This window comes from Chiloscyllium plagiosum, unplaced genomic scaffold, assembly GCF_037043375.1.
Source record: "Chiloscyllium plagiosum isolate Xiang-an unplaced genomic scaffold, Cpla_swu_hap1 HiC_scaffold_21, whole genome shotgun sequence".
In the NCBI taxonomy this organism is placed as follows: Eukaryota; Metazoa; Chordata; class Chondrichthyes; order Orectolobiformes; family Hemiscylliidae; genus Chiloscyllium; species Chiloscyllium plagiosum.
In genome coordinates this window covers 10,730,239-10,757,552 of record NW_028270159.1, presented here as the reverse complement: position 1 = coordinate 10,757,552, position 27,314 = coordinate 10,730,239, and the positions used below count along the sequence as shown (strand labels likewise).

Sequence of the window (27,314 nt, the reverse complement as noted above, 5' to 3'; positions counted from 1 at the left end):
TATTTTTTGCTGCCATTGGTACTTGAGTAATGCTGTAACTCAAATAGCATTATCCCTGTTTTTCTTTGCTTCAAGCATGTGATGTTGGCATTACTGGCCAAGCCAACACCATCCCTAATTGTGTGCAGCACACAAGCCCACCAGTAAGAAAGCTGTCAGTTATTTCTTTCAAAGATTCAAAATTGGATTATTTTACAGAATTGAGGAGATGTATTGAATGAAGAACAGGAGGGCTGGCATGTGTGGATGCTGCTAAGTGATACTTGGAGGTGGATCTGTGCTCACTGCAGGTGGATGGTGCACTGAGATCCAACCTCTTCAGCAGTTTAGATATTGCAGAAAACCTTGAAATAGTTCAAGAATTGGGAGGAATTTGAAGAGTTGCAAGCCATGTTTGGCAAGAATCACCCAGTTAATTGAACTAAATATGATTGATGCAGATGATTTAAAGAAGTACTGATCTTGGCTTCCTACCAGCAGTAATGTTAATTTTATATTTTCCTCATTATGTGTTCAGGGGTGTTATTGCACATCTCTGGAGCAGGTGGCACTTGAACCCAGGCCTGCTGGCTCAGAGTTAGGGGGACTGTCATCGTGTCACAAACCTCAGCCATCGTTTTACTTTTATTGTTAATATCCAGAATTGCTCTTACCTATTATTTTTCATATGTAAACCATTAAATCTCCCATGTTTCCAATTGTTCAAATTACCCATTGATGGCAAGACACCTCGTTTTAGATATTTTCTTATCAACATGTTCAGACACATTATGACACACACAGGGAGCAGGTGGGACTTGTACTTGGGCCTCCTAGCTGAAAGGTAGGGGCACTGCACTACAAGAATCAAGCCCTTGTTTAATCAAGCTTTTTTTGTTTTGTCAGTGGCCTGGCAGCTTCATTGATTCATTTAAATTCATTGCTTCTTGTATGATCGTGATGATGAAGCAACTTGGGACGAGTGCTGCTACCAATTCTCTTTCCTGTCCTAGTCCAGTGGCTTTCTAGTTGTTTATGGTAAAGGTTGAACCAGAAGTAAGTCTCAGCAGAACAGAATGTTGGTTAACAGGATCAGGTTTATTACACCTTGGTGACTATAGGCAGGTTACATTGTACTGATAGTAACCAATGTTCCCTGTCCGTTTTTTATTTGCCACTGCGTGGACCTCCAAGGCAGCAGCTTCCAGAAGCAGAAACCATTTTTCATCATGGTACTGGAATCTCTTTCAGAAGTGGGGAGATGGGTTAAATGTAAAATCAGAAGGTTGGCATGTGTCGATGTTGTGAAATGATACTTAGAGGAGGAATTCAATGTGTGCAGAGCTCCCCAGCGATTACACAACTTAAAGGGAACATTGATGATAGCAGGAGCAGAAGACATCCTGGTCTCCAACTGCCCAATCAGAACTGTGTGTGCTTCACACTCTGGCTATGTTATATGTCAAGGTGGATGGTGCTTCAGTTTACCGTAGATTAACCCTCCCATTTCCATTTTCTTATACAGTAGTCTCCTTGACCGAATGTTGTTTTGAATAAATCTAATCTTTTCTTTTTGACTGTGTCCTATTTTAGGTGCACGCCCAAGAATAGTGTCGCGATACAGCACGGAGAACATGAATGTGGCCAAGTTTTCTCCTGAGAAGGTAAGGCTACTTAGAACAGTGTGGGTGACAAAAAGAGTAAACACCATCTCGGAGTTTATTTATTTTTGAACTGAATTCAGAAAGAGGTATTAAGATGAGGGATAGTCCAATGTAAGTATATATGATAAAAACTGCAATGCTGTAAATCAGAACTAAAAAAAGCAATTGCTGGAAAGGCTCAGCAGATCTAGCAGCATCTGTGGAGAGAACAGTTCTGAGGAAGGGTCACTGAACCCGAAATGTTAATTCCGATTTCTCTGCACAGATACTGCTAGACCCACTAAGCCTTTCCAGCAATTTCTGTTTCTGCTGCAAGTATATGTAATATGTTGAGTTAGAAAAAAAGCTAGCAGTAATTAAAGCCTAGTGTGGTTGTATTCTTCTGTAAAACATTGTTACAGATGTGATAGAATACTCATGACATTCACTGGACTAGTAATGATGTCTGGACTATCGAGAGACGTGTTCAAATCCCACCACATCAGAAAGCAATTTGAATTAAATTTACTAAATGAAACTGGAATAAAAACTAGTATTGGTCATGATATTCATGAAACAGAATTATTATGGTGCAGAAAGAGGTAATTTAGCCTGAGATTGTTGTTAAAAACCCATCTGGTTCAAAGTTGTTCAGGGGAGGAAATCTGCCATTCTTACTCAGTCTGGCCTCAGGAGACTCCAGATCCATATGTGACTGACTCTGAGCTGACCTTCAAAATGATATAAGTAGCTAACCTGGTTGTATTTAACCCGGGTGATTCACTACCACCTTCTCGAGGCCTTTTCGCACCCTGTCCATTTCAGGGAGAAATTAAGAGCACTCTCTTCAATCAGGCTAGACTGTTACAGTTGATCTCCAGAGTTGTCAGGGCAGATGTCCCCACCTGAAATATCTCCTCATTACGGCTTCTGAAGAGCTTTTAAGACCAGAGAGTTCTTTGGCCACAAAGTTACATCTGGAGGAAATAATTTCGAGCTGAATTGGTGTCCATTTTCAGATTGGATGCTACTTTTAAAGTTCTGCACAAGTATCAAAGGAAATCTGTGTGAACTGGCATTCATTTTCACAAAATAACTTTTAATTGCACCTACTCAGAATTTTGATTAATTCGAAGTTCCACAACACCATATGGTGCTTTAGTAAAAAGATGATAATCCAGGCACTTACAGGAGCTGAAGTGTTCTTTGATGGTTCAGCTTTTGCACTTTGAAGCAATTAACTCCTTGATTTTTATGGAATGCTGATGCCAAGACACTTGTCTTTGGAGGTCTGTTGCATAATATTCAATTGATCTGATTTACAATCTTCAAGGACCAAAATGGCGACGTAGTCAGTGAGGATCATTCCACTGACCTTAAGAATGCAGCAAAAATGCCCTGGGCCAGACACTTAAGAAACAAAAGGTATCAGGAGAGCCAAGCAAGCTCTGAAGACAAGCAAGACAGCAATGCGACTTCACCGTTGGACACCAGTGATGTTCGAGTTCAAGTGGCTCCAATGGTAGGCAACCAGAACCTTGCATTTATTGCTTTGAGAAAGGTCCAAGTTGTAAAACTGTGTGTGTTTTCATTTATTTACTCTGCCACACAAGTGCCAGATAATGAGCATTTCCAATGAGAGAGAATCTAACCATGTCCTGTTGACATTCTATAGCCTCACCATCACTGAATACCCCACAGGTCAAAATCCTGGTGGTTACTGTTGGCCAGAAACTTAAATGGATCAGCCATATAAATACTGGTTGAAGAGCAGGTCAGAGGCTGAGATTTGTGCAGCCAATAACTCGCCTCCTGACTCCATGAAACCTGTTTACCATTTAATTGGTACAAGTCAGGAATGTAAAGGAATATTCTCCATTTGCCTGCATGAGTGAGGTTCAACACCACCCAGAGCAAAGCTGTTCCATCCAACAGCTTGTCTGCAGCATGGCTTCATCATCTTCAAAAGGCAAGCCATCAAGGATTCATGGATAGCTCTTCCAAACCCAGGATCTCTACTGCCTTAGAGAACAAAGGTGCATGTGAACACACCACATGCAAGTTCCCCTCCACCCTCCTTTCCATTTAGATTTGGAAATAGAAAATTGACACTTCTTCTTCATTGGGTAAAAGTCCAGAAATTTCTTCCAGTATTGTTGACCCAGTTATAGTCATGATCTTGAGCATTTGAAGGATGAGAGGAGATCTAATTGAGGTATGTCCGATGCAAAAAGGGACTGACAAAGTAGACGACAGCAGATGTTTCCCCTTTTAGGACAGTCCAGAATGAAAGTTCATAGTTTTAGGTGAAAGGGTGGCAGGTTTAAAACAGAGATGAGGAGTTACTTCTCTGAAAAGGTCATGAATCTGTGGAATTCAATACCCCAAAGTGTGGGGGTCACTGAATAAATTTAAGGAGGAGATTGAGCAATCTTTACTTAGTAATGGATTGATAACACAAAATAGGTAGAGGGAAGTGTAGTGTTGAGAAGGCGGAAAGGCTACAGAAGGACTTAGGCTAGGAGACTGAGCAAAGAAGTGGCAGATGGAATACAAATTGTGAAAATATGATGTTTGGTAGGAAAAATAGAGTTGTAGATTATTTTCTAAATAGAGAAAGACTTTGGCAATCTGAAACACAAAGAGACATGGACATCCTAGTTCAGGATTCTCCTATGGTTAACGCGCAGGTTCAGTTGGCAGTTGGGAAGCAAATGCAATTTTAGCATTCATTTTGAGAGGGCTAGAATACAAAAGCACAGGTGTGCTGCTGAGGCTATATAAGGCTGTGGTCAGACAATATTTGGAACGTTGTGAGCAGTTTTGGGCCTCTTGTCGGAGGAAGGATGTGCTGGCATTTGAGGAGATCCCAAGGAGGTTCATGAAAATGATCCCGAAAACGAAGGAATTGTCATATGAGGAGCAGTTGAGGACTCAGGGCCTGTACTTGGGAAGAATGAGGGGGCAATCTTATTGAAACTTACAAATGCCACTGAAAGAATACTCAGAGTCCTGGATAAGAGTGGATGTGGAGAAGATGCTTCCACTAGTAGGACCTGAGGGCACAGCCTCAGAGTGATGGCACAACCCTTTAAAATTAAGACGAGGAATTTCTTCAGCCAGAGGATGGCCGTGGAGGCCAAGTCATTGAATGTCTTTAAGACAGTGACAGATTAATAAGTGGATCAAAGGTTAAAACAAGAGGCAGGAAAATGGGCTTAAGAAACATATCAGCCACAATGGATTGGCAGAGCAGAATCAATGGGCTGAATGATCTAATTCTGCTCCTAATTTTAATGGTCTTGTGGAAGAGTTATAGGAACGCAGCAAGAAGGTGGAGTTGAAGCTGAGATCAGCCATGATTGTATTAAATGGTGGAGCAGGCTCAAAGGGTTGAATTGGTTATTCCTGCTCTTAATGTTTTTGATATTCAGCTAGCCAAAACCATTCTTGTCATGTTGCATTTTCTATGGATGAGGAGTAAAGGATGAAGAAATTAAGAAGTGGGCTGAAGAAACGTAAAGATCTTTAGCTATGCTGTCTGACAAATTACAAGAAAGCTTATGCAACTTTTCATATTCTGACATTAATGGATTAATTGGAAGCACTAGCTTTTCAAGTGCTGCTTGTTCATCAGGTGAGCACAACCACCTGATGAAGGAGCGTCGCTCTGAAAGCTAGTGCTTCCAATTAAACCTGTTGGACTATAACCTGGTAATGTGTGATTTTTAACACCCCAGTCCAACACCAGCATTTCCAAATCATGACATTAATGGGTGGAACTGAGAATCTTTATCATTGCATTAAAAAGTTCACTTCCAGAAATGTCAAACTACATCATCTCTGATTCCCTGTAAGATGGGCCTGTAATCACAATGTAGCGAAAATCAAGGGATGAGTTAGTCCCTTGTGTAAAGTCAGCAACTGTCTTGGCCAACACCAAGACAGAGGGTCAGATGCTTGTCACCTCGGAAGAGTTTGTGCCCTGCATTTCGGGAATTATGACAAAAGTGACTTACAGTTCTTCTCAATGTTAGTTCCACAATTTGCGTAGAAACATTTTCATGTTTGCTCACCTTTTTACTTACAAAATAGCAACCGACATGAGAAAATACCTGCTTTGATCTTATGACAAACGTGATTAGATGGAAATTGAAGCAACTTGAAAGTAAGAGTTGGAACATGAATCCAAACATCAGACTAGAAAGCAGTATAAAAAACTGCAATTTAGTTTTGCAACCATTAAGTGGTCAATCCACAATTTAAGGGTGGTTGTGGATATCCTTTGCCAGACTGTTTGTTTTTACTGTTTGGCTCCAGCTGTCCATTAGATTCCATTTTGTGCTATTTCTCATTGATTAATTTAAATTGTTTTCCAGTCTATGATAGAATCCAAACTACTCTTCAGTTCCTAAAACTATCCTCCCCTGCAAATCAATGAAATGAAGGAAGCTTTCTATCCCTCCGCCACCCTCCAACTCTTTGACCTTTCTTCCTCTCCATCTCTTCATCACCATCTTCTCCTCCTTCCTCTCACCCAGCCCCCTCCTCACTTACTTCTGCCTCTTCCTCCACCCTACCCTCCCTCCTCTCATCCAACAGCCCTTAATCTCACCTATTCCCCATCTCTTGTCCATTCCCTGCCTCTTGCTTATCCCGCTCTTATTGTTAAATCCCTCCCTTGTTCACTGTCTATACCTTTCCCCACCTCTGTGTCTCAGCCCCTCGTTTGAGTCTGTCTATCCCTGTCCTCCCCACCCTCCTGTATCCACCCCACCCTCATGTCCCCCCTCCTCCTTTCTATCCCTCCTCCTGTCTCCCCTTCCTTTCCTCACCCCCTCTCACTTCTCCTCTGTCTTCAATTCCTTTGCCTCTGTCTCTCCTCCCCACCGCCTTCTCTGCCTCTGTTCTCCCTACCCACCTCTATCCTCCTGCCTCTTTCCCTCTCCTCCATTTTTCTCTCTCTTGATTGAACTTTCCTCTTTCCCTGTCTTGGTAAAAGGGATTTGCATTATTTAAGTGATTATAATGATGTTTCTTTAAACCTATGTTCTTTGATCTCCCCATTAATCTGCAATATATTGAACTTCCAGAGTGGATAGAGCTTGGATTTTAATGCTTCATGCGATTTTACGAAGGCACACGAAAGGCAAAATCATTTGGGTAAATAACATCATGCATTTAGCAGTATGCCTTTTGGGCTGGATAATAGCTTTCCAATAGGTGGAAGGAGGAATAAATTGAAGAATAATCATTTGATTTCTAAAACCACAAGTAACAAAATCCAAAGTAGGCACATATCAATTGCAGATATTGAATTCACTGCCTGATTGGGTGGTGGAAGCAGGCGTAATGGTCATGTTGAAGAAAAAAAATCATATATTTGAAAAGGAAATGTTTGCAGGACTGATGTGGAGAGTGGGACTAAATGGATAGCTCTTTCCAAGGGGCAATATTGACACTATACGATAGGCTTGATTCTATGGCCATCAACATAGTGAGCATGAATAATGCATTTCTTTAGTAAAATACATTCAGAGACCAGAATGTTACACTCGTACTCTCCAACAACAGAGGCATTAACCAGTAATTTCTTTTCATAAAATGGTTGTGCACAACATCGTATAACTGTCTCATTCAGTTGTGTACCCCCTAGTCTGTCGTCCTCTAAGATGCTTCTTTCTTCATTGCACTTCTCATGTGACCATTTACTCCAGGGAGTTGAAATATATCCACAAAGTTATTCAGCAAATATTCCAAATCCTCGCCAAAGCAAATGACCTAGCTGAAGGCTCAGCGCACTCTGAAATATTAACTGGCACCAGGCAACTGCTGTTGGCCACAAGAGGTAAGAAATATTTATGCAGTGGTTCCTGAGGATCAGGATGCAGTTTTGAAGAGATATTGCCCATGTAAGTATTAGTTCAGTCAAATCCTGAGTCTTTGAGCTAGTTAGTAATGGGTTTCTCAGTAAGGTACGATGATGAGAAAATTGCATTAAGAGTTCAAGGGAATTACGTAACTTTAAATTTTTTTTTATCCTGATGTTGGCATAGATTTTTTTTTAACTTCCAGATGTTATTTGGAACAGTAAAACAATCAAAAAATCAGATTGATGCTTACAGCAGCAGTTATTATTTTGTTTATCAAACAGAATTCTGTTTGGTGAGTTTTGTATGTAAGCTCACTTACTTACAAAATGTCCATCACTTAATTCCTTAAATGCAATTGAGGAGAAGGGATAGTATTTTTGCAAACTACTAGAAGATTGCACAAAATGAAAGGAGAGTGTGGTGTATTGAAAAATCACCAAAAGCTTGAAGAATGTTTGATATTCAAAATTGAAACGCATTTTTATTTCATTCATTTGTGGGATGTTGGCAAGATCTGGACTAGGCTCTTCTTTCTGCTCCTGTTTATATTTGGTGATTTTGTTGGGCATGTTTTGTGGTTTTCACCCAACAGCACAACTCCTCAAGATACTCCATATTAAATCCAGCAGGGAATTCAGGAAGAACTTCTTCACCAAGGAAGTGATTAGAATATACACCACTCCCTCACAAGGAGTAGGTGAAGTGAATAAGCTAGATGACATTCTGGGGAAAATACTCATGTGGATCAGAACAGTGGGTTAGGTCCTTTGGTGATAACCTTCCATGAGATTTCCACTTCTCTCAGGTTTTTGATACATATTTTAAGGAGAAAAATAAATGCTTGCTGGTTCCTGAGCTTTCACACGGAGACTGGGTACTTTAATGGAACCACATCGGACAGAAATCCACCTGGAGGGGAAATAATGGGAGCATTTTTGATTCTAAAAGTTTTCCATGAAAAGAAATGTCATTTTATTTCGGGCAATTGTTCTTTCTCCACCCATTTGCAGATATGACTTTGTTTAACTGAGTTAATCTGTCAGTGAAGGCATTTTAATCAACTGTGGAGAACAGAAGCATCAATCAGGTTACTGAGGATCAGTGAGGATTCCTGATGAAGGGCTTATGTCCGAAACGTCGATTCTCCTGCTCCTTGGATGCTGCTTGACCAGCTGTGCTTTTTCAGCACCACAAGGTCCAAAGTTAGAGAACACCAGGCTATAGCCCAACACGTTTATTTGAAATCACAAGCCCCTTTGTCGGGTGAGTTCCTCACCTGCTGAAGGAGCAGTGCTCAGAAAGCTTGTGATTTCAAATAAACCTGTTGGACTATAAACTGAGTGATTTGAAGTTCTGCACAGGTCCCTTATGAATATAATGGGGTGAGGATTAGTCACAATTGTTTCCCTCAGTGGGAGATCCAATGTGGTGGGGAGCCATTTCACAGTTTTGTTAGCCTTGCAACAGAATCTGAATTATCTGCAATGTAAATGAGATGCCAAGCTTCGTGCTTAATCAACCTCATTAATACAGGAGATATTGTACAGTGGAAAGTCCCACCTGTTTCAGAGGTGTGTAATAACGTTACTGAACAGATTGATTAGGAAATATCCATAAGGCTGGGGAAATGTCTATTGCTACATCGGTGAAGTCAGTGTTGCCATACTGTTGTACGTCTGGACTCTACTGGATATTTTTGATATGTTTGATGGCCAAGAGTAGATCAGCACCAACTAAGAAGCCAGTCACTTCACTTTATATTCTTTCATTGGACATGAGTGTCACTAGCAAGACCAATATTTTGTTGACCTTACGGTTTGTCAACACCTTAAGCTGCAACAGTCCATTTTATGTAAATGTATTGGGAGGAAAGGAGCTCCAAGATATTGACCCAGTAATAGCAGAGACACGGCAATATATGTTTCCAAGTCAGGATGGTGAATCTTGGCGTGAAGTTGCAGGTGATGGTGTTTCCAAGTATCTGCTGCCCATGTCTTTCTAAATGGTAATGGCCCTGGGTTTGGAAGATGCTGTATAAGGAACCTTGGTGAATTGATGCAGTCCAACGTGTAGATCATACACACTGCTGCTAAGGGTTGATGGTGAAGGGAATGGAGTTTTGTGAATATGGTGCTGATCAAGAGGGCTGCTTTGTCTTGAATAGTGTCAAATTTCTTGAGGTTGCTGAAGCGGCACGGTGGCTCAGTGGTTAGCACTGCTGCCTCACAGCACCAGGGTCTGTGTGGAGTTTGCACATTCTCCCCGTGTCTGCGTGGGTTTCCTCTCACGGTCCAAAGATGTGCAGGTCAGGTGAATTGGCCATGCTAAATTGCCCACAGTGTTAAGTACATTAGTCAGAGGGAAATGGGTCTGGGTGGGTTACTCTTCAGAGGGTCGGTGTGGACTGGTTGGGCCGAAGGGCCTGTTTCCACACTGTAGGAAATCTAATCTAAAAAAGCTGCACCCTCTAGGTAAATGGGACATTCCATCACACTCCTGACTTGTTCCTTGTAGATGTTGGTCAAACCTTTGGGAGTTAGGGAGTGAATTGGTCACTGCAAATTCCAAGCCTCTGACCTGTTCCTGTGGCTATTGACACCAGCCCTTAGACTATGAGAAGCATGGTATATTTTCCCCAATTTTACTTCGAATACATTACACAATGATCTGATTATTTTTGGATGAAACTTAGAAATACTACTTTTGTTTCAAAACTGCTCAGGATGGTAAAATGTTTCTTTCAGCAGCACATGAGTGTAACATGAGCATTATTGTGATCTTGAATGTATTATTTCTGAGCAGATTGTTAAAGGAAGGATTTGGGAATGTGCAAATCATATTACTTGATATGATTCAATACAACACAGTTCATCTTGAGTGGGTGAGGACTGGTGACAAGTTTTAAGTAGGATTTGGTGACAAGGTTTGGTCCTAGGCCTGACCATCTTCAGCCATTTCACCAATGACCTTCCTTCCATCCATGAGTGTTGAAGTGGGATGTTCACTGCTGATTGCTCCAAGTTCAACAATATTCTTCACTCCTTAGACACTGCAACAGTCCATGCAGCAGGACCTGGACAATATTCAGGCTAGGGCTGGAAAGTGGCAGGTAAAATTCATTCCACACAAATACCAGGCAGTGATCATCTCCAATAAGAGACCATTCTCACACTGCCTTACTACATTGAATGGTATTACCATCACTGAATCCACCAGTGTCAACATCCTGGGGTTTCCATTAACCAGAGACTCAACTGGACTTACCACATAAACACAGTGACTACAAGAGCAGGCCAGAGGTTAAGAATACAGCAGCACCTCCTGATTCCCCAGACCCTGTCCACCATCCACAAGGTGCATATCAGGAGTGTGATGGAATACTCCCCACTTGCCTGGATGGGTGTAGCACCAACAATGCTCAAGAAGCTTGACACCATCCAGGGCAAAGTAGCTGCTTGATTGGCACCACATCCACTGCATCCACCACTGCTGCTTAGTAACAGCAGTGTGTACTACTTACAAGATGCACAGCAGAAATTCACCAGAGATCCTGAGTCAGTACCTTCCAAACACATGGCCACTTTGGTCTTGCAGGACAAGGACAGCAGATACATGGGAACACCATTCCCTGCAAGATCCTCACCATCCTGACTGGGAAATACATTGCTTTCTTTTCGCAGTGTCGCTGGGTCAAAATCCCGAAATTCCCTTTCTAAGAGCATTGTGAGTTTATCTACAGTGCATGGACTGCAGTGATTCATGAAAGTAGCTCACTGCTACCTCCTCAAGAACAACTAGGGATGGGCAATAAATGCCAGCAAGCCAGTGACGTCCATATCCCACAAGTGAGTTAAAGAAAAGTGCAGCATAGGTTGAAGATTATTGTTCTAGGAATGAATGAGTTGGAACAGTAAGTACAATATAGAATTCTTTATCACAAGCACCCACTGAGACACTGATGACTAAAATAATTAAAGAATTGGTTAAGTATGTGGAAAAAGGTGAACAGAAAAAGATTTGAGGAACCAACAAAGGGATACTGTTGGATGAGATAGTTTCAGTCTAGGAGCTGGCATTGATACAAATATAATGTGTACCTTTCATAACCTCATTACAAACATTTCGGTGATGAAGTGCTTGCCAAACAAAGTACAAATACTTTTACCTGCATGATGTCTCTTTGCATTTATTGTGTAGTTTAAATGTTTTATGCATGTCTCTTTGTTACTCCCTCTTTTTGGTCCTGTTTTCCTTTGCAGTAAGTTTCTTCTTGCTATTCCACCTTCCAGACATGATGGCTGCTTTATCTCTGCTTTATGTTTCTCGAGTTGCATCAGTTCTCACAAGGCAAAAAGGGTGCCATAGGCCAGAGCGGGTGATTGCTGACATTCTATACGTGTCACAAACTGGTTCTGCCTCTAATTGAATCATAGAATCCCTACAGTGAGGGAAGAGACCATTTGGCCCAATGAGTCTGCTCTCCGAAGGGTATCTCGCCCACACTTAGCTCTCCCACCCTGCCCCTGTAACCCCACATTTGCTGTGGCCAATCCACCTAACTTTCACATCTTTGGACTGTGGGAGGAAACTGGAGCACCTGGCGGAAGCCCACACAGACATGGGGCAAAGTCCATGCAAACCCCACACAGACACAGTCATCCAAGGCTGGAATTGAACTGGCTGCCTGGCGCTGTGAGGCAGCAGTGCTAAGCACTCAGCCACTGTGCCACCCTGTATCCATGAGTTCACTCTATCCATATGACAGCATCACAAAAGCATCTTTGTTGCTGTCTCTTTCTCTCCATCTCAGTTTGTCAGCTTAATGTTCGATTTGAGTGAAGGCTCTGCAATCCCAGTTCATTGCACGTCTGGCGTGTACATTGCTTGCAAACCTGTGTGGTGATTTCACAGTGTCACAGACGCAATGGGCCAAAGGGCTTCTTTACTATATGATTCAATTATTGTACTTTGAGGCTTGCAGACTAATGGCTGTTCATGCCAGATGCAAGCACAGAAAGCCCTGGTCCTTTATCCAATAATAATCTAATAACACTTTGAATATTCTTCTCTTGCACTTTGTTTCTTCTTTTAGCTCACCCAAATCTGACGTTCCTCTATCATGAATTTTATTGTCTACCCTTGTTGCCAAGGCTCTAGGCCAGGGCATCCCAAACTGTGGGACATGGCCCCCAGTAGATAGCCAGCCAGGGTTCTGGGGTCCTGAGCTCTGTGGCAGCAATGCCTACCATAAATCTCTGAGAGAATTCTATCAGCCTGACGGGATTTTTAGAATAGTGGGTATGGATTAGTCCCTGAGACCTGAATACTGTCCTAAAAACCCCACAGTGGAACGGTGAGGTGCTTCTTTCTTAAAGATTCTGTGGATTAAACATCTCCCCAACTCCTCCCTTGCTCTCACAAGTTTCCAGCCTGTCCCCACCCCTTCCCTTACCAGAAGTAAAAAGCTGGTCTAATGATTGTCATGTATCCACTGTCGATTGCATTTGTGCCACTAATGTTCTTTTAAGGAAGGAAATCTGCCATCCTTATCTGTTCTGGCCTATGTGTGACTCCAGATTCACAACAATGGGGTTGACTTATTAACTCTGCTTTCGGTAATTAGGATGGGCAATAAATGCTGGCCTAGCCAATAATGCCCATATCCCCATTAATGAGTTAAATGCACCTTTCTACAGTGCTGTGAATTTGGACTGTGACAGTGAATCAATTGATCCATTGCAATTTCGATCTGGTATAGATGTCTTTTCAACATCTATTCACCAAAACCCTAATCTGGCTGTCATTTTCAGATCATCTGATCTGCATTCCTATAAACCTCACAGTGATTGTGGGAAAATTTGGTGTTGAGTTTTATGATTTCAATCCCTACCTAAGTTTAGTTGCCTGAGCAAAACTGAAATTGTCCAGCATACTGAAAACAGATGATTCCTGTTGGGTTCAACTCTACCTGAATACTAGGCTCATTACAACTGTCTTCGTAGGGGCGGCACAGTGGCTCAGTGGTTAGCACTGCTGCCTCACAGCACAGGGTCCCAGGTTCGATTCCAGCCTCAGGTGACTACCTGAGTGAGTTTGCACATTCTCCCCATGTCTGCATGGGTTTCCTCCGGGTGCTCCGGTTTCCTCCCACAGTCTAAAGATGTGCAGGTTAGGTGGATTGATCATGCTAAGTTGCCCATAGTGTTAGCTGCATTAGTCAGAGGGAAATGGGTCTGGGTGGGTTACTCTTCGGACGGTCGGTGTGGACTTGTTGGACCGAAGGGCCTGTTTCCACACTGTAGGGAATCTAATCTAATCATGCAATGATTGTGCCTGCTTTAGGTGCAAAGATTAGAACTCATTTTTGCAGTAACTGTTATCTTATGGAGGTCACTATTACGAATAGCTGGGATTTTGTCTCTCTGAGAGCAACTGTGAAAATAGATTGTCGGAGCAAATTACTGCAGATGCTGGAACCTGTACTGAAAACAAAAAATGCTGGAAACGGGTCAGCACCATCCATGGAGAGAGCGAGCTCAAGTTTGAGTCTAGATGACTGTAGAGGGCTCTGATGCTCAGACATCTAGACTCGAAACATTAGCTTTACCTGCTGTGATTTCCAGCCATTGTTTTTGTTTTATGTGAAAATAGATACCTGCTCTCTCTCACCATTTCCTGTGCAATTACAGATTGGACAATAAATGACACCTCCACCCCATAAATAAGCATGTATTTCATTTGACATGGGATTCTTGCCACATTGAGCATCCATTCTGAGAGGACAGGGGAAGACGGTTTTCCCTCAAAATCTCCCTCTCAAACTGTCAGTTCCTTCACCACTCTGGAACTGACAGAATGTCTAGCTTTTGGGATTTAGAGATGCCGGTGTTGGACTGGGGTGTACAAAGTTAAAAATCACAACACCAAGTTATAGTCCCAACAGGTTTAACTGGAAGCACACTAGCTTTCGGAACGCCACTCCTTCATCAGGTGGTTGTGAACAATCTTTGTCCACAACCACCTGATGAAGGAGCGTCGCTCCGAAAGCAAGTGTGTTTCCAATTAAACCTGTTGGACTATAACCTGGTGTTGTGTGATTTGTAGATTTTTAGCTTTTGGGAGTCAGTACCATAATACATAGTATGCCCAGCCCTCTGTAGGATGTAAAACAATTCTTTGCAAGGCATTTTTTTAAAAAAAACCTTCAGAAAATTTCCATTTGGTTAGTTCTTGATTTTTGCTGCAGAATAGTTTTGTCTTTGCTTGTGCAATCTTCCCCTGATAGTATCCAATTCACAAAGTGTCTGCACTAATATCATCAGTTCCACATGAACTGTTAAACCTTTTTTTAAACTGAGAATTTATTTTTATACAGTTCCGGCACTGAAGGAGTCAGAAGGAGCAACAGACTAATTGCAGCATGAAAGAGCCATTCACATTATCCCATTGTGAAAATTCATGCCTTTGTTCAGCCACCTCTTTAAATATTCCACTGAGTCAAACTTGAGCAGATTTGTTCTGTCCTAATGAAGGTAAACTCTGGCTGAAGGTTCTCAGTGTAGTCTGTTCCTTTTTAGGACTTTGTTTTTTTGCTTGAGTTCTATTTCTTTCCAGTTATTAAGAATGTTACGAGCCCTCACTTACTCCCCTTGGTATGGATGTTATACAATGACAAATTGTCGCCTCATAAAGCTGTCAGCCGCAAACCGACTATTTCCTGACCAGGTTGTATTCGAACTGTTGTGCCCGTGAGATTTGCCATCCAGGACATGTCAAAAACTGTGCCGAGCATGTCCCCCTTGTAGCAACTGCTCCTCAGGTGGCTGATGCTAATGTGAAGATGGTGTGAGTACATAACTTGTGTGTAAGGTGAAGAGCAGATTTGAGCAGTTCAGAGCAGTCGCCAGAGGCTGTCTCTGGCTGTGTGTGGCTCCTCAACCAGTCGCAGCTGCCAGCAGCTATAGACTGGCGAGCGGTGACTGAGGTCAGCTTGTGAACAGATGATTGTTGTCATCTTTCATTCAGTTTCTGTAAGTCTGGAAAGTCATTAGCAATTTCCCTTTTAAACAAACCTGCCGTAAACCTGCAGGGATGTGCAGGTTAGGTGGATTAGCCATGGAAAATGTAGGGTCACAGGATGCTGTTGGGGCTGGGGCTGGGTGGGATGCTTTTCTGAGGGCCAGCGTGGACTCGATGGGCTGAATGGCCTCCTTCCAAACTATTGGAATTCTATGCATTTCTTGGATGAGGAAGCAGTTTATTCCAGTCTTTAAATCTTGAGTAGCTGGGCTGTTGCAATTTATCCAGTTCTACTGCAATTTGATATAAAGGAAATAGCTCTTCTGACTATCCAGCTAGTTGTATTTGCTGTGGTTATGGGTGTGTTTGCTGAGCTGGGAGGTTGATTTGCAGACATTTCGTCCCATGTCTAAGTGACATCTTCAGGGCTTTGGAACCTCCTGTGAAGTGCTACTGTACTGTGTCTTCTGGAATTTATTTGGTTCCGTTCCTGCAGCTTCCAGTTGCTGGTTCCAGTTGTTCATTGCATGTGTTTGTTGATGGAGTCCGTGTCTGAGTGCCCTTTTTCTCAAAATTCTCTGGCTGTCCTCTGTTTAGATTGTCCTATGATCGTTGTGTTAAATTTGTGGTCTTTATCATCTGTGTGTATGTCTACTAGGGATAGCTAGTCATGGCGATTAGTGGCTAGTTGGTGTTCATGGATGTGGATTGCTACTTGTTTGTCTGTTTTCCCTATCAAGTATTTTGTGCAGACTTTACATGGAATCTTGTAAATTACATTTCTCTTGCATGTGATGGGTATCTGGTCTTTTGTCCTGGTGAGTTGTCTGAGTGTGGCTGTCAGTTTATGGGCTGTCATGGATCCCAGTGGGGGGAGAAGTCTCGCTGCTGGTTCTGAGAAGTTTGTTATATCAGGTAGTGTGGCTCATGTTGGGTCGTGGCATGTCCTTGTTGTGTTGTTTGTCTGTAAGGTATTGTGGATGAAGTTGCAGGCGTAAAGCCTCTGTAGAGATTTTCTTCTCTTTGTAGGTTGGGGGTGCTGCAGTGTGTTGTAGCCCTTTTGAACAGGGTCCTATTGCAGCTTCTCTTGTGTGTGTTTGGGTGGTTGCTGTTGTAGTTCAGGACCCGGTTGGTATGCGTACACTCTTGTGGTGCATTCACCATTCTGTGTTCTTTCTACCATCACGTCCAGAAAAGAGAGTTGATTGTTGGTTTCCTCCTCTCTCGTAAATCTGATCCCTGTGAGCATGGTGTTGATAATCTGGTTTCTCTGAATAATTACAAAAGTGTCATCCACATATCGATCCAAAGTTTGGGTCAGATTTGCAGGAGGGCCATTTGTTCCAGTCTTTGCACCACTGCTTCTGCTCTGAGCCCAGAAATGGGTGAGTCCATCAGTGTCCCATTGATCTGTTCATATATTTGGTTGCTGAATGTGAACTGTGTCGTCAAGCACAAGTCTAGTCGTTTGAGTAAGCAGTCTTTGTTGATAGTTTCCCCGTCGAGTATCATCTGTTCTGTTTGTCGAGGAGGTTTGTTATTGTCACTCTGGCTTTGCATTGAATGTTCAATACGGAGGGGAGACCATTCAGTCTATCACTTCTCCTGGTTCTTTGTAAGAACAGTACAGCAAGTTCCTTTCCCTTCAGCCCTGTAGAAATTTTCCTCTCATTTCTTTATCTAATTCCCATTTGAAAGTTTCTATTGAATCTGCTTCCACCACCCTTTCAGGCAATGCATTCCAGATCATCATACTTTGTTGCATAAAAGCAATTTCTTGTCACTAACACCCTCTGATTCTTTGACAATACTTGTGCATCTTAGATTTTTGTAAAAACTGGAAAAATGCAGCAGATGGTTTAAGTTAGAGTTAAAATAAAAACAGCCAGTGGATAAATGAGGACAATGAAATTAGATGGCAAATTGCAAAGTGGAGGGTACTTCTTGAAGGACAGTGAAAGTAGATTCAGTCGTGACTTTCAAAGGGAAACTGGGCTTCAACTTGAAAAGTGGAAACAAAATGCAAGGCTATGGGGAAAGATTGGGATTTACTGCAATTGATTTCTCAGTGAACGGTAGGTCGAATTGTTTCTTTTTGTGTTGAGTGGTTATCGGGTTGGCAATCTGCAATGAAAACGATAAAATGCTTTTAAAAACATTTCACATTATTTGCCTTCTGAGAGAGAGAGAAAAGTAAGTAAATGATTTGGTATTTACTGAAAGGTCTGACCTAATGGTTCGATATTTAATAAAGGGTCTGACCCAACACAAACTAGTATTTTTCCCTTACAAACATTGACATTGTGAGCTCCATTTTTGTCTCCTTGTTTGTTATGATTGTTATGAGTTACATCAGTATCCGATAAGACTACAGAGAGAATCAAACTCCAGGCACTGGACTTTAGGATTTTTCCCTCCATCTTATTACAGAATTCATGAGCATCTTGTTACCTTGAGGCAGGGATGGTGAATCAGTACGATCTGCAGTTCTGCCCACAAGATGTGGGGCAGGAGTAGGCCATTCAGCTCAATGGGTCTGCTCCTCCATTCAGTAAGAGCATGGCTCATCTGAGAACTCTGAATTCCATTTCATGCCTTTCACCTACAACCCTTGATTTCCTTACTGATTTAAAAATCTCAGCCATGAATATATTTAATAACCCACCTTCGACAGCCCTCTGCAGTAAAGAATTTCCATGGACCCTCTGAGAGAAGAATTTCATCCTCATCTTGATCTTAAATGTGCAACCCTTTATTCTGGCATTATACTCTCTGGTCCTTGACTGTCTCACAGGAGGAAATTATCCTTCCACATCTACTCCATTAATCCCCCTAAGAATCTTGTTTGTTTTAATCATCCTTCTGAACTGTAATGAGTACAGGCCCAAACTACTCAACCCCTTTTCATAAGATAGTCCCTTTATGCCACTTCTCAGTCGAGTGAACTTTATCTGGACTACGTCCAATCTCTCCTTCGGTCAGGGGCCCAAATACTCTTCACCATATTCCAGCTGTGGTCTTACTTATTTTGTTTTAGCAAAATCTCCCTGCTTTTATGTTTAGTTCCCTTTCAAAGGCCAATATTCCATTTGCCTTCCCTATTACCTGCTGAACATGAAAGCTTTTCCATTACATTACATTACAGTGTGGAAACAGGCCCTTCGGCCCAACAAGTCCACACCGACCCGCCGAAGTGCAACCCACCCATACCCCTACATTTACCCCTTACCTAACACTATGGGCAATTTAGCATGGCCAGTTCACTTTACCTGCACATCTTTGGACTGTGGGAGGAAACCGGAGCACCCAGAGGAAACCCACGCAGACACGGGGAGAACGTGCAAACTCCACACAGTCAGTCGCCTGAGGCAGGAAATGAACCCGGGTCGCTGGCGCTGAGGCAGCAGTGCTAACCACTGTGCCACCATGCCACCCACGAAGCTATCTTTCTGTGACTCATGGATGCGGATTCCCAAATCCTTCTGTTCCTCAGCTTTCTGCAGTCTTTCTCCATTTTAAATAGCATTCAGTTTCCTGTGTTCTTCCTGCCAAAATGCATAACCTTACATTTCCCCTCATTATATTCCATCTGCCAAGATTTTTCCCACTCACTTAATTGTCTGTATCCGCTTGTAAACTCTAAATCATTCTCACCACTTGCCTTCTCATCTATTTTTGTGTTGTCTGCAAACCTGGCAATTGTACATCCATTTACCTCATCCAAGTCATTAATAAATCTTGTAAATAACTGTGGCCCCAGCACTGATCCCTGTGGCACATTACTAGTTACAGGCTGACACTTATTTCGGTCTTCTCTCAGTTGGCCAATCCCCTAACCATGCTACACCATTCACAACACCATGGGGTCTTATCTCATTAAGTCGCCTAATGTGTGAAAACTTATCAAATGCCTTCTGAAAATCCAAATAAATTACATCCACTGCTTCCCCATTATCTATTCTGCTTGTTGCCTTCACAAAGAATTCTCGTAAATTTGTCGGGCAAGATTCCCTCTTCATGAAGCCAACTGACCCGTGGACATAGATAAATTCATATTCTTCTGCCAAATGATTGAGCTTATCTCAATCCAGAGAATTCACTTGATATCCATCTGAATAACATTAAAGCCTGAATATAAGGAATCCAGGAGTAGTAACTCATCACAATTTCTGTACCTTGCACTCTGAATTTAAGGTTTTACTCCTGTAATGTGATCAAAACTGTACATGATTAAAAAAAAAAGCAGGGCACATATATTGACTTGTCAAGTGAGAGCCACAGCAGACATTCAGTTTATAAACAGAACATATTTTTATTCAATCCTGAGTGTAGAATACCTCTTGCAAACCATTCCGTGATATCCATTTAAGCTATAAAGCACAAAAAGCCAAGCAATGGCAAATAATCATGGAAAAAGCCATTAAATATTTTTAAAACTGTTGTCAGGCAGATAATATGCCTTCATCCATATGTAGGTTCAGTTTAGCCCAAAGTCTGCTAATAGCTTAGATGTAATGCACAGTCAGGAGCAGTCTGCTGCCTCACAGCACCAGGGTTTGATACCAGTCTCAGGCGACTGCCTGTTTGGAGTTTGCATGTTTTTCTCGTGTCTTTGTAGATTTTGTCCGAATGCTCTGGTTTCCTCACATAGTCCAAATGTACAGGTTTGGTGGATTTGTGTGCCAGGGTTGGAGGATTTGAGCTATAGGGAGAGGCTGAACAGGCTGGGTTGAAGGGTTACAGGGATAAAGTGGGGGTTGGGTCCGGTGGGATGCTCTTCGGAGGGTCAGTGTGGACTTGATGGGCTGAAGGGCCTGCTTTCACACTATTGGGATTCAGTGATTCTATGAAATTGCTTCAGTTATTGCACGACAAATTGAGACTGTTATATAATGAAATAATGAATTTCTGTTGCACCTTTTGTAACCACAGGATGTTCTGAAATGCTTTGCAACCAGTGAAGCACACTAGAAGTGTAGTCATTGTTGTACTGGAAGAAACAGGGCAATCAATTTATACAGGCCAAGCTCGCATAAATGGTCATGCAATAATGACTAGTTGATCTGTTTTTATTGATATTGGCCTGCTTCCCCACATTTGATGCTTGCCACTGAAAACCCAAACTCGCATATCAGGTGGAACCTGTTGCAGGGCCATGCCTTTATCAGAAAAAGGGAAGAAAATCTAAACTAGCATCATTCAGGTACCTTGAGCTTGTACTTCAGTAAGATTATAGTTGATCAGCTTTTCCACCAAACCTTCTCAATAGTTACACTGTCAGGTCTGCACACCCTACTCATAATCGGACAGATTTCAAACAGCCCAACCATCTTCATCTGCTTATCCTGTATTCCTGATGAAGGGCTTTTGCCCGAAATGCCGATTTTACTGCTCCTCAGATGCTGCCTGAACAGCTGTGCTTTTCCAGCACCACTCTACTCCAGAATCTAGTTTCCAGCATCTGCAGTCATTGTTTTTACCTCATCCAAAAGCCTCCCTCTTCATGAAACAGAAGTGGGGATGGTTGCTGATGATTGCACCATGTTCAGCACCATTCGCGACTCCTCAGATCCTGAAGCAGTCAGTGTCTAAATGCAGCAAGACATGGACAGTACCCAGGTTTAAGCTGACACTTGTGTAACATGAATGACCACCTTCAACAAGAGAATATCTAACCACCAGAAAAATTAATAGCATTACCATTACTGAATCAAGGGGAAGGAAATGGCCTAGTGGTATTATCACTGGATTGTTAATCTAGAGACTCAGGTAATGATTGAGGGATCCGGGTTCGAATCCCGCCACAGCAGATGATTGAATTTGAATTAAATGAAAATACCTGGAATTAAGAGTTTAATGATGACCATGAATTCATTGCTGATTGATGAATTAGATGGGTTTTTTCAACAATGTCCGTTAGGGAAGGAAACTGCTAACCTTACCTAGTCTGACCTACATGTGACCCCTGACCCACAGCAATGTAGCTGAACCTTAACTGCCCTCTGGGCAATTAGGGATGGACAATAAATGCTAGCTGAGACATCAGTGCCTTCAATCCATGAACAAATAAAAAAAACTCTCAATAACATGGTCCAGCAACTGAATTGAATTAGCTATTTTATGCACTGTGGCAGAAGAGCAGGTCAGAGGCTAGGAGTCTGCAATGAATAACTCCTATCCTGACTCGCTAAAGCCTGTCCATCAACTACAAATCAGGAGAGTAATCGATTACATCCAGGACAATGCAACCCACTTGATTAGCACTCGCATTCACTCCCTCCACCACTGGTACACTGTAGCAGCAGTGTGTACTATCTACAAGATGCACTACAGACATTCACCCAAGGCTCTTTCAACTTCCAAACCCATGATCACTACCTTCTAGGCGGACAAAAGCGGTACATTTATGGCAACACCACCAGCTGCAAGTTTCTCTTCTAAGCCACTTACCATCCTGACTTGCAAATAAATCACGGTTCCTTTACTGTCACTGGGTCAAAATCCTGGAACTCTCTCCTTGGTAGCATTGGTGTAGGGACACCAATATCAGTTTGATTAGATTAGATTTGATTCCCTACAGCATGGAAACAGGCCCTTCAGCCCAACAAGTCCACACCGATCCTCCGAAGAGTAACCCACCCAGACCATTCTGACTAATACACCTAACACTATGGGCAATTTAACATGGCCAATTGAACTGGCCTGCGCATCTTTGGACTGTGGGAGGAAACCGGAGCACCTGGAATAAACCCACACAGACACTGGGAGAATGTGCAAACTCCACACAGTCACCTGGAATCGAACCTGGGACCCTGGTGCTGTGAGGCAGCAGTGCTAACCACTGAGCCACTGTGAGTTGCAGTTGAAGATGACAGCTCACTGCTACAATTGTAGATGGGCAATAAATGCAGTGACTCATCAGTTAATTTTTTAAAAAAATTTTAATTCCCAGAGAGTGTAGGGCCATTTTTCTCAATCTCTCCTCAGTACATTCTCATTTCCCCAGGAATCAATCTAATAAATCTTCATTCCATTCCTTTCAGGCAACAATATCCATCCTTCGATTGGTCAAGTTGTCTCTTTTGCCACAATTATTCTTTCATTCTGCGATTAGACTTTGTGTTGTTTCCATGTGTTTAGCAAGTGTCTGTGTTGTATTGCTCTTAGGAGCATTTGTTACTGAGCTAACTTACTGACATATGATGCAGACAGGACATAACAAGCTGTTAATGAGGTCTGCTTGTAAAATGTATCGATTTTCTTTTCTGGAAATGCTATTCCTGCTCTGCAGTATGTGCACACCATATGAATGAGTGTGCAATGTCAAATCGTTGGGACATTTTAAACGGCTGTTGTGTTCAAAACAAGGTCAAGATTTACACCTTAATATTTGCAGGTACATAGCTTTAACAAGTTTACTAGGTTGTTCCAAATGCTCAAGACACGACTTACATACAATAACACATCTATTTGTGGGAAAATAAATAAAACTGAGGCTCTGTCCTCCCTTCCCTCCCCATCAAAAAAAGTAAGAGATCCCATTGTAAATCCAGCAGCAGAGTTCTCCTCAGTGTCCTGGGCCAGTATCTATTTTCCTATATCAACAGCACTAAAAGATAAACTGTTCATTTTGCCTTTTGTAGAATTGTGCTGTACAGAAACTAACTGCATTTTTTATTACTATTCAAAAATAACCTAACTGGTTGGAAAACACTTTGAGATTCCAAAAAGCGGTTTTTAGATGTGCCTGTTCTTTCTTTCAAACCTGCAAGCTGCCTGGCTAAGTGATTTGGTGACTGCCACGTTGCACACTGAGAACAGAATTCATATAACCAGCATTTTCAGGCAGTGAAACTCGTTATATTATTTAATGATTTGGCAGAGGAAGTAGCTGGCTGCTATCATCCCACCCTCCACTTCTTTGTTAAAATTGGTTCATGGAATGTGGGTATTGTCCGTTGGACCAGCATTTATTGCCCATCCCTAATTGCCCAAGGGCATTTAAAAGACAGTCACATTACTGTTGGTCTGCAGTCACATGTATGTCAGGCAAGGATGGCAGATTTCCTTCCCTGAAGGACGTGAGTGAATCAGATCAGTTTTTATGATGATTTACAATTACTACACAAGCACAATCAGACTAGCCTTTTATTTACGGATTTGTTTTGAGTTCAATCTCTGTTTTGATGCTAATTTGAACCAATGTCCCTATGTTATTAGCCTTGGATTCTGGATTTCCCATTCAGTGATGTTACCACAATGTCACTGCAATGTAGCATTTCAGTTTGCAGGGTTAGTTTAGCTCGGTTGCCAAAAGGCTATGTGGCAGTCAGTTCCAAATGTTCATAATGACTAATTTCTGGTTTGTAAATGGTTGCCCCCATATTAGACCATCAGACCTAGGAGCAGTAATGGGCCATTTGGACCATCACATCTGCTCCACTGTTCAATGAGATTATGCCTAATCTGATAATCCTTAATTCCTTTACTGATTAAAAATCCATCTACTTCAGCCTTTAATATACTTAATGACATAGCCTCTTAATGAATTCCACAGATTCCTCTAAGAGAGAAAACTCCTCATGTCTGCCCCAACTGGTGGCCTCTTACTCTGAGATTATGCTGTCTGGTTGAAAACACTCCCACAAGGTGAAACAACGTCTCCTCACCTACCCTGCCAAGTTCCCTTAAATGCTGTATGTTTCAATAAGGTTAATCTCTCATACTCTGAGTCAGTGATCACTTATTCTAGCTTCTCCAGCCAGGCAAAACATCATCTCAGCATCTACTGCTGAAGAGTTTTTTTTTAATTTTCCATTTAGATTATCCCAAATTCTCCTCAACTCAGAGAACTGTACTCAAACCTCTCCTCAATTTAAGGATTCCAGGAATGAGTCTCGTGAACCCACTAGGACAGGTTCATCCACAATTAGATAAGGAAACCCAAACAGCAGACAGCACCTATTGCATCGACTAATCAGGGGAGAGATATTGTGTAAACAATTAAGGTTTCACTCAGTTCAGATTTAATTGGCTAACTATTCTTCATTTTTTTTTACATTCAGAGATTTATGAGGTATTGCACACTTTATTAAATTGGTTTTGATCAAACTTTTCAAACTGAATTTGTCCAGAAGGTAAACAGAGATACTTCAGATGAAGAATGCTTCTTTGATCTACTGAGCCGTTTCCAAAGTAATCGTATGGACGATCAGCGTTGTACATTTGAAGAGCGTCAAAATGGCACGGCAGGGAGTACATCGCCCCCTGTGTCTCCTCTGCAGGACAGAATATGTGAGTATTTGGCAAGACAAAGGAAGAATTGCACATGGTTTGGGAACCCTACCTTTTTAATTTTATTTATTCTTTGTCCATGGAATATCCAGGAATCACAGACAAGGTCAGCATTGATAGCCCATTCCTAATTTCCTGGAGGTTAGTTAAAGTTTAACCATATTGCTGTGTGTCTGGAGTCGCATGTAGGCCAGACCGGGTAAGGATGGTAGATTTCCTTCCCTGAAAGACATCAGGGAACCCGATGGATTTTTACAGCAATCGAGAGAGTAGTTACGTGGTTGCCATTTATACTGGCTTATTTATTCCAATTTGAGAGTTGTGTTCAGTCTCCTCTCTTCCACACCCATGTGTCCCTTGTCTGACCAAGTCTAGCAACTGATTCTCCACGTCCTCTTCTGTGAGTGGCAACTATGAAGTTCTAATTGGATTTGGAATTATTTTCCATAAGGAAAATGAATTTGAGAACAGAAGGAAACTGGGCAGAATCTCTACTTTTTCAACTGAAGTACGATGAGACTGTTGAAATCTGAGTGTCTGAGCAACCTCAGAGTAGAATCCTCAACATGCACATTCTGACCAACTAGACTGGCACTGAGAAAAGCCCACTGGTCACAAAGCAAGTGAAGCAAAAACTCTGTATGATGCAGGATTAATGGGAGCTGCTGATCCTGCATCTCCAACCCTCTCAGTCATTGCTCTTTCCTCCGGCAATATGCAGCCAAATCTTACTGACTTTGTGGCTGTGTTCCTGGTACTGGCAAGTGACAAAATTTAAATTGCTCACCCATGCCATTGAAGAATCTTTGAAATTATTTGGCGAGTAATTGTTAGAAGTCAGTTTGATAGTGATTTTGTAATATAACAGCTAACAAAGGTGTAAGAGGGCCTGCCAGCTCACCAGGTTTAGCAACATCACACAAATGGCAAAGTGATAATGACGTGATAATCTGTTTTTAGCAGTGTTGATTGAGATGGAAGGATTGGCTGGAACTGCAGGGACATCTCCCCTACTCTTCCTCGAATATTGTAATTGGGTCTCTTTTCCACCTGAGAGAACAGATGTGCCTTGGTTTAGCATCTCATCCAAAAAACGACATTGAAAAATGGCCAGGATATTTTTCATTCAGAGAACAGTGCCAACACTGATTAACCAGAAAGTTGTTGCACCTTTTAACCAACCAATACAGTTTGCTGCTGTCTCGATGCTGATAAGTGCTCTTTTTCTCCCACCATCTCCTTTCCAGCTCAGGCATCACTCATTGCATCCCCACAAACAGAGGAGTTTTTTGACTTGATAGCAAGTTCTCAGAGCCGCAGATTAGATGATCAACGAGCCAGCGTGGGCAACTTGCCTGGACTGAGGATCACGCACAACAACAGCCAGGTGGTGATGGGACATCTGCGACCTGATGGAGATCCTCAGGAACCCGGAGATGAGTTTTTCAACATGTTAATGAAATGTCAGGTAAGTGCTGTGAGGAATATATCTCTCTCAGAGCAAAACCTGCTTTTTACCAATCATGTGTTCAAATGCTTGAGTATATTAAAATGTCCAGGACTTAAAGCGGCAATGACATTATGAGTAAATGAAATTAGCTGAGGTGCATAAATCAGATCGTAATGGTAAAATGAAGGAAATACATTGTGGCAGTCCACAGGAATCTGTGTTTGGATCACTGCTCTTTTTGGCTACATATTAACAGCCTGGCACACTCCTGTTCCTACACGCTTCTCCCTCTCGCTCTTTCCTAATCCTTGTTGATCCAGATCCCAATCCCCCACCCACAATCTCAGTCAAATCCCATCACTCCAATCTGAAGTTTCCTCATCCTGACTTTACTCAGAATCACAATTGTTACAAAGTAGAATAAGGCTATTCAGCCCTTTGTGTCTGGTCCACATCTCTAAATGAGTAATGCACTTCATGCCACTCAAAGTCATAAAGATGTACAACACGGAAACAAACCCTTCAATCCAACTCATCCATGCCAACCAGATATCCTAAATAAATCTAGTTCCATTTGCCAGCATTTGGCCCATATCCCTCTAAACCCTTCATCATATACCACCCAGATGCCTTTTAAATGCTGTAATTGTACCAGGCTCCGCCACTTCCTCTGGCAGCTCTTTCCATACACTCACCACCCTCTGCATGAAAATGTTATCCCTTAACTCCCTTTTAAATCTTTCCCCTCTCATCCTAAACCTATGCAATCTAGTTCTGGACTCTCTCACACCAGGGAAAACACCTTGGCTATTCACCATATCCATGCCCCTCATGATTTTATAAACTCTGTGAGGTCACCTCTCAGCTTCCGACACTCCAGGGAAAATAGCCCTAGCCTGTTCACTCCTCTGCCCTGTCTCCATAACCCTGCAGATCCTTCCTTCTCAGATAGGTTCAATTGAGGCATTCAAGGAGGAATTGGATCACTACCTCCACCACAATTTTGGTGCAGTCCAGATCTGAACTACACAGCTTATGAAAAGGTTTCTGCTCATA

At 42.1% G+C, this 27,314-nt stretch overlaps 2 protein-coding genes across 10 annotated transcripts in view; one reads left to right on the top strand and one right to left on the bottom strand.

The window, feature by feature from the left end:
* gpsm1b (G protein signaling modulator 1b) overlaps positions 1–27,314 on the top strand; it is a 255,633-nt gene that overhangs the window by 225,165 nt on the left and 3,154 nt on the right. For 7 of the 8 annotated variants that reach the window (XM_087998244.1, XM_087998247.1, XM_087998246.1 and 4 more), the window contains 4 exons: positions 1,573–1,643; positions 2,956–3,144; positions 24,649–24,808; positions 26,056–26,276. In XM_087998244.1, the coding sequence (XP_087854370.1) occupies positions 1,573–1,643; positions 2,956–3,144; positions 24,649–24,808; positions 26,056–26,276 (641 nt within the window). The remainder of the gene's footprint in view (positions 1–1,572; positions 1,644–2,955; positions 3,145–24,648; positions 24,809–26,055; positions 26,277–27,314) is intronic. The other variant, XM_087998250.1, reaches the window with a different exon arrangement.
* LOC122564953 (uncharacterized) overlaps positions 17,411–27,314 on the bottom strand; it is a 67,059-nt gene continuing 57,155 nt past the window's right edge. For both annotated transcript variants that reach the window (XR_015760689.1, XM_087998253.1), the window contains one exon: positions 17,411–17,638. The gene's annotated coding sequence lies outside the window, so the exon portion shown is untranslated. The remainder of the gene's footprint in view (positions 17,639–27,314) is intronic.